At 40.1% G+C, this 12616-nt stretch overlaps 1 protein-coding gene across 1 annotated transcript in view; it reads right to left on the reverse strand.

Annotated features, from left to right (window-relative positions):
- Positions 1-8113: 8113 nt before the first annotated feature.
- LOC138973598 (uncharacterized) overlaps positions 8114-12616 on the reverse strand; it is a 6797-nt gene continuing 2294 nt past the window's right edge. The window contains exons 2-6 of the mRNA XM_070346310.1: positions 11598-11818; positions 10632-10838; positions 9894-9962; positions 9392-9503; positions 8114-8600 (exon numbers count right to left, since the gene is read on the reverse strand). Coding sequence (XP_070202411.1) covers positions 8273-8600; positions 9392-9503; positions 9894-9962; positions 10632-10838; positions 11598-11811 — 930 coding nt within the window. The 5' untranslated portion in view covers positions 11812-11818 and the 3' untranslated portion in view covers positions 8114-8272. The remainder of the gene's footprint in view (positions 8601-9391; positions 9504-9893; positions 9963-10631; positions 10839-11597; positions 11819-12616) is intronic.

Here is a 12616-nt window from a genome sequence, read left to right on the forward strand (position 1 = left end):
CATGCTTTTTCCAGGGGTGGGGTTCCGGAACCCCTGGAACCCCCCCCCCCCCCCCCCCCCCCCCGTGGGTCCGGCCCTGAGTGTTTGCTAAAAACAGGGACACGCCTATTGCCAGAAGATATACGTGCAGATTGTGACGGAACGTTGACATAATTGATTACGGATTGATATCTGATCAGGAAAACTCTTTTGTGTATCAACGTACTTTGCAATTGTCCAGCTTACTCGAATGACAATGTTATTATTTGCTGCGAGTCTCTGAAACAGACTATAGTTTTTAAAACAGACCATAAACGGTTTGTTTTTTTAAAGTTTGTACACACACAATCTAGGGGGGGGGGGGGGGGTTTGATAGGTGTCAACTCAGCGTACTCTAAAAACAGTCCGTCCACTCGATCTCTTTAAAAAAAACAGAAGGTCGACCTCTTAAACATTAGAAGAGTCTCAAATCATCGTCCAATTTTGGCATGGCTACCCACAGATTGCAATAGCAAAAGTATTAATTATATGGTATGACTGCAGTGCAGCATCTTGCCATTATTCACAATGTCTCTGTATTTTATGAAGCGGTTTATAATCAACTAGAAACTGCTTTTTGACACCTGGGAACGAATGTTATTGGTGTGTTTACAAGGAACTATACACTATACACAGTTGTTGATCGAAAGTAGGGGTTGGACGTTTGTTCGGTACTGGGCGCTTGCAAGGGCTATGTTTCCAAATTGTATTTGATTGTTTTGCCTTTTCTTTTTGTTTGCCGTTTAAGTTTGCTGAAAATCAGCAGCTTGAAAGCAGCCATTTTGTGACATTCAATTTTAACCAAAAGGGTTTAGAAAGGACTAAACCTTTTTAAAGTTGCAAATTTGTAAAATCCCGGTATACAAATGGGATCTTTCATTTTTAGTATCGCGTGACCCGAACTAGAAATGTTATAAATAAATGTTGCCGTTAAAATCTAAGAGAACTGTACGCGTTTTGTTCGCATGTTTCAGAGCACAACGCAATGATAGCGAAACTGGCAGGCCGATGATCAATTTCAATCCTTCAAACGCAAACTACGGGTATGTTGTTGTTGTTGTTCGCGGCATATAATTTATACAGGGTGATCCCCCCAAACAAATGCCACCCATTAAAATGCTAATTACTCCTAAACTACTACAGCAATTTACTTCATGTCTGGTGTACATTGGCTTGAGCTATGGAATGACAAGTTCACACAGTTTTCAGATTGTACGTTAAATGTTCTGACTGTTATGCCCTTTCGGGAAACAACATCCAAATTAGGGGATTGACGCAAAAATACTAGATCTGGCCCTGAATGGTAGCCACACTCACACAATGTTAGCCCTCCAGATCTGTATGTATTGGTTTGCTGAATGATCTTGCATAAAACAAATATACTCAGATGAAAGATAAGTTGAAACAGCAATTACAGGGAGTCTGGGGGGTGCAAGTCGGATGAGTGTGGGCACTGCTCAGTGACACACTTCCTATTGTTCAGGCATTCTCTGAATTTGAAAATTACTCTGAAAAATGCGTAAAAATATGTGTGTTTGAGTGTGTGTGTGTGTGTGTGTGTGTGTGTGTGTGTGTGTGTGTGTGTGTGTGTGAGTATGTGTGTGTGTATGTGTGTGTGTTTGTGTGTCTGTGTGTGTGTGTGTGTGTGTGTGTGTGTGTGTGTGTGTGTGTGTGTGTGTGTGTGTGTGTTAAGCATTGTCAGGGATAAAGCACAAAAGTAAATTTTATGAAATGTTTTGTTTGCACGTTTTCAGTCGTTAACAGGGGGATGGCTAGTCAGCAGAGGAGGAAGCTGCGATACATATGGGCAAACGACACATCAATGATCAATCGCAAAGGACACCCCAAAGCTTTCTTTTCTTTAGTTGATGGGCCACTGAATGTTGCAAGTGTGTTGAACTCCAATGTGGCATGCGGTCGATTCATGCTGATCCCACGACAAATAGGGACAACTAGATACAATTATATTATTTGATTGTGCAAGTAGACACAATCGTGTTTTGTTTTTAATATTACAAACCAGAAGCATCGTCTGTGCTGTTTTGTCAAGGTTTATAAAGATCCGTTGAGTTGTTGTTTGTGTACATTTAGTAACGCTTTGACTGAATGTTTTGACATAGACTTGGAATCGAGACGAGGGTGTATGGGTACTGTGTATGTGTAAGTGTGTGTAAGTGTGTATGTGTATGTGTAGAGCGATTCATGAAACTGCACACATAGTATGAAACATACACAATCTTCCAAACGATATCCCCGTACCGATTCCCCCCTTTTTACATTTAGTCAAGTTTTGACTAAATGTTTTAACGTAGAGGGGGGAATCGAGACGAGGGTTGTGGTGTATGTGTGTGTGTGTGTGTGTGTCTGTATGTGTGTCTGTGTCTGTGTCTGTGTGTGTCTGTAAGTGTGTGTGTGTAGAGCGATTCAGACCAAACTACTGGACCGATCTTTATGAAATTTGACATGAGAGTTCCTGGGAATGATATCCCCGAACGTGTTTTTCTTATTTTCGATAAATACCTTTGATGAAGTCATATCCGGCTTTTTGTAAAAGTTGAGGCGGCACTGTCACACCCTCATTTTTCAATCAAATTGATTGAAATTATGGCCCAGCAATCTTCGACGAAGGCCGGACTTCGGTATTGCATTTCAGCTTGGTGGCTTAAAAATTAATTAATGTCTTTGGTCATTAACAATCTGAAAATTGTAAAAAAAAAAAAAAAAAATTTTTAAAACGATCCAAATTTACGTTCATCTTATTTTTCATCATTTTCTGATTCCAAAACAATATACATATGTTATATTCGGATTTAAAACAAGCTCTGAAAATTAAAAAAATATAAAAAATATTATTAAAATAAAGTTTCCGAAATCGATTTAAAACCAATTTCATCTTATTCCTTGTGGGTTTCTGATTCCAAAAACATATAGATGTGATATGTTTGGATTAAAAACACGCTCAGAAAGTTGAAAAGAATAGAGATAAAGAAAAGCGTGCTATCCTTCTCAGCGCAACTACTACCCCGTTCTTCTTGTCAATTTCACTGCCTGTGCATCGAGCGGTGGACTGACGATGCTACGAGTATACGCTCTTTCTGTAAAAATGCAGTGAGTTCAGTTTCATTCTGTTAGTTCGACAGCTTGACTAAATGTTGTAATTTCGCCTTACGCGACTTGTTTTGATAAATGTCTTTGATGACTTCAAATTTGGCCTCAAATGTAAGTTGAGGCGGCACTGTCACGATTCCATTTGGAATAAAACAAAATTGATTGAAATTTGGGTCAAGCAATCTTTTACTAAGTTGCGACAATGGAAGTGCTTTTCAGCTTGGAAGCCTTAAAACTAATTAATCGTTCTCTCACTAAAATCCTCACAATTCTAAGTAAAAGCAAAATTTCAATGAGAGATTCAAAAATAATTGCATTGTTTTCTTCATAATTCACTAAATCTACAAATATATACATAACTAATTATGTTATTTTGAAATAAAAACAAGCTCAGAAAATTAAAAATAATACAGACAATTGTACTTTCCCGTTAAGTACAAGCGCTACTGCGCATTACCGGCTGTCATTTCAAGGGGTTGACAGCCAGCCCTATTTGACTTGAAACATGCTTTCCATGCATGTACATACACACACACATTCATGTAAATACCTAGGGAGACAAACATCCCCTGTATATTAGTGAAATCATTCGTAAATGACTCAAGATAGTGTCAGTACTGGTGATTTGTTTTTCTTCTTCTCTTTATTTCATGTGCATACTTAGAAACGTACTTGCTGAGGTCGTGGTCGAGCTTCCTCTCACCTTTCATACATGTAGAAGTTTTTCCATAAATCTTAAGTATTGCCCATACGTGGCTAATGTGTTGTTGAAAGTTTACTGTTACGTTATTTTGCTAGAATGTATATATATGTATTTGATGTTTAATATGTATGTTTGAATTCATAGTTAATATGTAAAGCGCGGAGAGCATAAATTAATGCTGTATAAGCTGTCATTCTTCTTCTTCTTACTACTATTAGTATTACAAACAGTCAGTAGATATCCATACAGTTAACACGAATATCGCACGACGTGTAACAGGTTACAATTCTAACGGGAAAAACAGCTTTCAAATGTGCTTGATTCCATTTAAGGAATCGCTAACGAAAGTGCACGAAACACACATCATAAAAACAGTGAAAGTAAGACATACTTGAGAGCTTCCAAGTATCAACAAATTTATCTTGTCATTGTGTTTATTCGTTTACCTACAACAACGGGGTTGATACAAGTCACAGCAGTCTGTTCAATGAAACATCTTATGTTCATATCATGTATGAATGCGGTATCATATCCATGAAGCTGTTAATCAAACTAAAGCCAGTACAACTGCCATGCTTCGTTACTTAATTCAAATGATGTGCGATTCACTCGCAAGCCAGTCTTCATTTTGTCTACACACACTACCTGTTTACCCCACCTCCCCACCCCGCTTTGCTTCAGTCCACAACATATTGTGGGCGGTGGTTTTGGCTGGCTGTCTCTGCATTTCAAACATTTTTGTTTTGTTTTTGTTTTCAAACAATTTTATTCAAATAACTACAACTAACAATGTCGCATACAATGCATTAAATACAACTTATAGAGTACAACAAGCTTAGATTATTAACGTTTTGTTTTGTTTTTTTGTTTTTTTGTTTTTGTAGAAAAAAACAACTCACCGAAACACAAATCTGAGTCGTAGTGTTTTGATGAAAAGCTATTCGCACTAGCACTAGTTTTTATTTGCATGGATAGTGATTGTGGATATCATTGTGTGTGTATGTGTAATTCCGTCAGTTATAGTCTGTCTGTCCGTGTTTAATGACATTTGAATTGTAATCGTTTTTGCTGAGTTCGTAAACTTTTCTATCATTATTCATTAAAAAAAACTTCTTAGAAAAGTAAAACCAAGTGTGGGCTCCATTTATCCATCCGAGTGATTGTTTGTGTCTCGTTGAAGTCTTTCTTCTCGTGATTATCCCACTTTAGAGATCAGTCTGGCCGGTATTTTTAGATAATGAAGGGTAGTTTAGGCAGCAGACAGATTTTAGAGGTGCAGGCACTAGGGTACAAACACAACGCGAGGGAGACTACACATCAGAGTAAATTTAGAGAAAAATGCACGCACATACAATCATATATGTAATGCTGGACACAACGTAGACGTTACATTCCTAAATTCAAAGTACCTATTTTTTCTACCTACAATCTTTATATTTTTTCGCCGGCGAAGAATGAAATAAAACAAAGACCATCTAGAATAGGAAAACGGCTACATCTTGTGTGGACGTGAAGGGATTAAGGCCACACAAACACCCATGCAAAGCACAGGGAAACTATCAATTAAGCAGTTGGGTAAACTTCGCTTTGGATTTCTTCAAGCTTGATAACGCAACATGACGAAATATCATATATGGTGGGAAATCAAAAACCATAGGTCTAGAAAGAAAGATGGCTTGAATTTATTTTTCAATAAAAAACGCACACAAGAAACACACACACCCCTGTGTTGTTTGCCAGAAATGTATAAACGTTGTCACCAGGAAAAGGAAACTGACGGAAAATGTTGACTCACACGGTTACACGAGTTTAATATTTCCTGTCAACATTTTTATAGAAGTAGATATACCATGTGTGGAGACCTATATGTTCAGAGGGCAGGTCAGTAGTCCGGACTGTTGAAATCGGTTCGTTCGTTGACTTACTCACACACGGACACACATACACACACACACACACACACACACACACACACACACACACACACACACACACACACATACACACAAGCACACCCACGCACACACACACATACACACACACACACACACACACACTCTCTCTCTTTCATTCTCTCTCTTTCTCTCTCTCTCTCTCTCTCTAACTCTCGCTCCCCCTTCTCTCTTTTTACATTTAGTCAAGTTTTGACTAAATGTTTTAACGTAGAGGGGGGAATCGAGACGAGGGACTGGTGTATGTGTGTGTGTGCGTGCGTGTGTGTAGAGCGATTCAGACCAAACTACTGGACCGATCTTTATGAAATTTGACATGAGAGTTCCTGGGATTGATATCCCCGAACATTTTTTTCTTTTTTTGGATAAATGTCTTTGATGACGTCATATCCGGCTTTTCGTGAAAGTTGAGGCGGCACTGTCACGCTCTCATTTTTCAACCAAATTGGTTGAAATTTTGGTCAAGTAATCTTCGACGAAGCCCGGACTTCGGTATTGCATTTCAGCTTGGTGGCTTAAAAATTAATTAATGACTTTGGTCATTAAAAATCTGAAAATTGTAAAAAAAAAAACATTTTTATAAAACGATTCAAATTTACGTTCATCTTATTCTCCATCATTTGCTGATTCCAAAAACATATAAATATGTTATATTTGGATTAAAAACAAGCTCTGAAAATTAAATATAAAAAATATTATTATCAAAATTAAATTGTCGAAATCAATTTAAAAACACTTTCATCTTATTCCTTGTCGGTTCCTGATTCAAAAAATATATAGATATGATATGTTTGGATTAAAAACACGCTCAGAAAGTTAAAACGAAGAGAGGTACAAAACTAAATGTAAAAAGCGTGCTATCCTTCTCAGCGCAACTACTAAACGGCTCTTCTTGTCAATTTCACTGCCTGAACGGTGGACTGACGAAAAATTGCATTGCGTTCAGTTTCATTCTGTGAGTTCGACAGCGACTTGACTAAATATTGTATTTTCGCCTTACGCGACTTGTTATTCTCTCTCTCTGTCTCTCTCTGTCTCTGTCTCTGACTCTGTCTCTCTCTGTCTCTCTCTCTCTCTCTATCTCTCTCTCTCTATCTCTCTCTCTCTCTCTCTCTCTCTCTCTCTGTCTCTCTCTCTCTGTCTCTCTCTCTCTCTGTGCCGTGCAAGCACAACAATGGGAAAGGATTTTGCCACACATGTGTTTCGAATTTATTAATCAGTCAGCATTGACACAATAACATTCAAAAACATTCACAACACAAATAGACAATGTTACATGCAACTATTTCAAAAATCAACTGAATTGAGTCAGCGTTCTTTAACATTGTTCACATACACATTCCTTTTGATAATTAATGCGATTTGGCGTATGAGGTCGTTGATTAAGAGCGATTTTGTTTTACACAAAACCTACACATTTTTACTGCAAGATTATATTCACTAAAACGCAAGCATTTCAATAATAGGAACAACTCAAAGAAAGCAAAAGCAATTAAACTATCGTGCTCGAGAACGTATAAATACCACAATGAATGGACTGACTAATCAATGTATTGATCGATCAATTGGTTGATGGATGTGCTTTTATAATCCACGTTGTAAAAGTAACACGAAATACAAACAATTGAACACAAGCCAATACAGATAAGATTGTAGATAATAACTAATGGCACTAGTGACGGAATCAGCAACGACATGGTAAATAACAAATATGTTTGGGGTGATACAATTTCACTGTTCTAAATTTGCCTTGAAGCCAGGATCCACACAAATTGCGCAACTACGAGTATAACAATAAATGTTAAGACACAACGGTGTGCGGCGAGCAAAACCAACCAACATTATTGCACAGAGAAATTGCATACTGTGGAAACAATATCATTTTGCCAGGAAACATACCATACATGAGTCTTCGCAGAGTCTCGCATGAGTAGAACACACTATTGCTGCTCTCGTAGGATGTCTTTTGGCATGGCAATCTATGATGTATGATTCAAATGATGCAAACACGTAATGGTTGAAGCTTTAACCATGAAGCCAGAGAAAGAGATACACGGAGAGGGAAACAGAGACAGAGAGGGAGAGCGAGAGACATAGATAAATAGATAGATGCATAAGACATCAGACCTAAGATGATCTATCATCCACAAAATTAAACAATGGAAGTAAAAGTGTGGTTTGTCTGCTCTTAAACAACCAAACATGTAAACAACCGAAAAAACATAGAGGGAGAGAGAGAAAGAAAGAGACAGACAGCGACAGACATACAGTGACCGACATACAGTGACGCAGGGATGGGAGCCGGCGGGGGGGGGGGGGGGAGGGGGGAAGGGGGGGGGGGCGGTCAGCAAATAGACAGACATACATACAGATAGGCAGGCAGACAAACACACAAGCAGAGGCAGAAATAACCTAATGAACAAGGCACCAACACTACTTATGTCCCGACCCACTCGACAAGTTAAGTCTATACCCCTGTCATTTTACTCAATCATTTCTGCTCTTCTTCTTTCGACTTTTTCTCCTTTGACTTTCGAGAACCGAACGAGAACTTCCCACTGTGCTTCTTCTTCGTGGGCTTGTCCTCAGCACTTGCAGTTTGGGATTCCAAGCCACTCTCCCCCGACATCAGAACATGGGTTGACACTGGTTTTTCCTGTGGTGGAACTGCCAACGGGATGTCTGTCGGACAATCTGTGCCCACATCTTGACGACCAGCGCGTTCGGTCTGCGTACCAGTGTCAGTGGTGGCTGTCATCAAAGGCTCATGCTCAGCATTCTCTTCGACATTGTTGTTAGGAGTCGTACGGAAAGGGATGCTGCAACAGTCAAACACGAGTAATATTTGCTTGTTCTTTACGTATAGTTAGATGTATACTCTTGCACACCAAAACAGTAGTTAGGATAAAGAGAGAGAGAGAGAGAGAGAGAGAGAGAGAGAGAGAGAAAAAAAAGGGAGAGAGAAAGAAAGGGAGAGAGATAGAGAGGGAGAGAGAGAGATAGGGAGAGATAGAAAGAGAAAGAGGGAGGTAGAGCGAGAGAGAAATAGAGAGATAGATGGAGAGAGAACACAAAGAGAGAGCGAGCGAGAGACACATACACAAACAGAGAAAAAGAGAGAGAAAGAAAATGAAAAAAAGAGAGAGAAAGAGAGAGAAATATAGAGAGAGAAATAGAGAGAGAGATGGAGAGAGAACACAAAGAGAGAGCGAGCGAGAGACACATACACAAACAGAGAAAGAAAGAGAGAGAGAGAGAGAGAGAGAGAGAGAGAGAGAGAGAGAGAGAGAGAGAGAGAGAGAGAGAGAGAGAGAGAGAGAGAGAGAGAGACATAGACAGTTACATACAGACAGGCAGACAGACAGGCAGGCAGAGACAGAGATAATCACAGACAGGTAGGCGTACACTTGCAGACAGGGCCAGAGAAAGACAACGAGAGAGATAGACTGACCGACCAACACACATGCATACACAGTCACACATGCATACACAGTCAGAGACAGACTGACAAACAGAGAGACAGAGAAAGTGAGAGGAAGTGGGTCATACGAAAAGAGATAAAGAGACAAAGGCAGGGAGAATTGAACATATCTACTGATTTCATTCTCACCTTGAGGGAAGCCATTTCTTTTTCCAGGCATAGTATAATGCGGCACTGATGACAAGGATGATCAGTAGGATCAGAAGCACGAGGATGGCAGTAAGTATGCCTTGCTGTGAATCTGTAATCACACGTATATTTCCACTAGAAATGCACCTCTGAGTTCCACTCTAGATCAAATACATGCATCCGTAATTACAAGAAATGGGTGCCTCATATCTGATTTATAACAATCGACTGAGTGATACAGCACGCATCTATTATCCTGTAACTATTTCTTAAAATACAACACAATCAATTACGGGGTATCTCAAGTCGAGACTTTGAAAACCAACTAACTACAAGAAAAGCACAAGAACGTGATTGTGTTCTTCCGAAAATAAATTAAAATACAAATATACCGTATTCCATAATTTATTTGGATCTAGAATTAAGTGGTTAGGTAATTGTAAGTGCCTAGTCTGTTTGCTTCCCACCTGCGCTGTGACTACAACAATTGACTATGTCCTACCTGTATATTCTGCTGGTGTTCCCAGTGGACTCGACTCAACATTCCGGTTGCTGAAAGTTGCCGGTTTTTCTGAATCGCAATCAAAGTACAGGTAATTAGTATGTGTCAGTATATGTTATAGAAGATTTTTGTTCAAACCGAGTTCCGCCTCAAGAAGGAAAGCCATCTTCCATCTTCTTATTATCCACCCATCCATCCATCAGTTCGCATGTGTATCAATGCAAATCAGGACAAGAACGAGTATACATGTACCACGTTTCCTGCCAAGATAATCACGACTGGGGAATTATCTAAGATAAGTTAATGTTACTCATGCGGGCATTAACACAAACTAGTTTGCTTAGAGTCATTGCATGCTGTTGCAAAAAAACCACAAAGCATTTTTAACAAAGAAAGAAAAAAAAATAACACATTAGAAAAAGCCACCACCACCACCACCACCAACAACAACAAAACAACATCAACAACAACAACAACGACGCCAACAACAACACCAACAAAAAAACACCAACAACAACACCACCACCAACAACAACAACAACAACAACAACAACAACAACAACAACAATAACAACAACAATAACCACATGATATGAATACGCATTCCAGCTGACATGAAACATGCAACGTCAAACAGCACAGACCATGAATGAATAACACAATTAAAACAAACACATACCACCAACTGTCTGGTCGTAGTTCAAATCATTTTAGTTCATTCTATATGGTGTACGGTACCTTTTACAACGAGTTCACACGATTGTGTCGTAGCACCATTGGGAGGAACGATATGACACGAGTAGGTCCCAGCAAAGGCAGCTGTGGTTGATGGGATTTCAACTGTCAAACGATCTGTGATGTCATAGTTAAATGTGTAACCAGGTGTGACGAGGCAGTCAGGCTTATCGGCGTTTTGCATCCAAGAGCACTGGAGGACGTCTCTCTCTGTTGAGTAAAAGCAGGTTGGTATCATAGTTGGTTGACTTCCATAGTCCTTTCAACCGTTTTGGCTATGCGGGACCGATCAAATTGAACTAGCACTAGGGTGCGAATGTGAACTATCGTGCACGGACACACACTCCGACTCGTATGAACATATATATAACAGGCAGACAGCGAATATCGACAGACAGACAAAGAGGCACGCAGACACGCACGCATGACCACATATACAAACAATCTGTCATGTATCTTGCTAACTGTTTAAAGGGAAGCAACTGCAATTAGTAATGTACGGACGCTGTGATGACTGACCTCCCTTGGCAACACATGTAACGCACATGCGATGTTGTGCGCATGGCGGAATACAACACCAGACTTACTGCCCCGGTAACTACATTTAGAAGGGACAATTTTGGGATTGGTAGAAGGCCGTTTTATGGCTGGAATTTACTCTGTGAAAAAAAGCACTAACTTTTAGAACTTTCTGGAAGTGGACGGCTTTTCAGAAAGACCAAGGTGTGCTGTGAACAAAAATAGCACATTGAACAAAAAATAGCACATTGAACAAAAAATAATAGCACATTGAACAAAATTAGCACATTGAACAAAAAATAGCACATACAATTCGCCTCGAAGTCCTAATTTCCAAGATGACGACTGAAACTTGATCACACCGGGAAAATAGTGATAAACGGATACAATCAAGAACACACAAAAACAATACTTCATTACCTGTGACATCTCACACTCTGTTAGCATTACCTTTTTTGTTTCCGTCCGCAGAAGACCATGTCATTGCCACATTAATAGAGTTCTTATTGCCTTTGACGTCACTGTTGAAATAACACGTCATATTTGAAGGTTCGCCAACATAAGCTGTCCCAGCCGCACAAGTGATCGTCGTCGCTGCGCGTACATAGTCGAAACAAAGCGTCGAAGCTGCCAATAGGGTTAGAAGTCTCCTTACAGAAAACATAGTCGTCCTGAAAACAAATGACATGAATTCGGAAAGTATTATCAGCAGCAATATGGTAGGCCTATAAGCATTGATCGGCGTCGGTATTTGAAAAGAGAGAAAGAAAAAAGTGTGCTGGCATTCGCGGCACGCACGCACGCACGAACGTACGAACGCACGCACGCACGCATGCACACACGCACGCATACACGCACGGATACACACACACACACACACACACACACACACACGTACGCACGCACGTACGCACGCACGCACGCACACACGTACGCACGCACGCAAACATACACACACACACACACACACACACACACACACACACACGACGATGAGAGAGAAAGGAAGACGGGTGCAGCCACACGCACGCACGCACGCACGCACGCATGCATGCATGTATGCATGCAGGCACACACACACACACACATACACACACACACGCACGCACGCGCACGCACACACACACACACACACACACACGCACGCACACACACACACACATACACACAAAAACACACACACACACACACTAACACACACATAGACACACACACACACACACACACACACACACACACCCTCATTGTGTATTGCTTGACAACCTGTAAGATATATGCTGGACAATATATGTTTGTGCATTGCAAAAATATAATTTGACAGCCTGCGCCTGTTCATGCAGTTACACCGTTCAATTCGTAGCGTCACCGCCTTATTTCAGCTGGGCTCGTTGTTACTCCGTTTTCAGCTGGGCTGTGTCACGCAAACGTAAGTGTCTACACTAAAGTACAAACTATGTTTTCTAAAAAAA

Source organism: Littorina saxatilis, linkage group LG8 (assembly GCF_037325665.1).
Source record: "Littorina saxatilis isolate snail1 linkage group LG8, US_GU_Lsax_2.0, whole genome shotgun sequence".
NCBI classification, from domain to species: Eukaryota; Metazoa; Mollusca; class Gastropoda; order Littorinimorpha; family Littorinidae; genus Littorina; species Littorina saxatilis.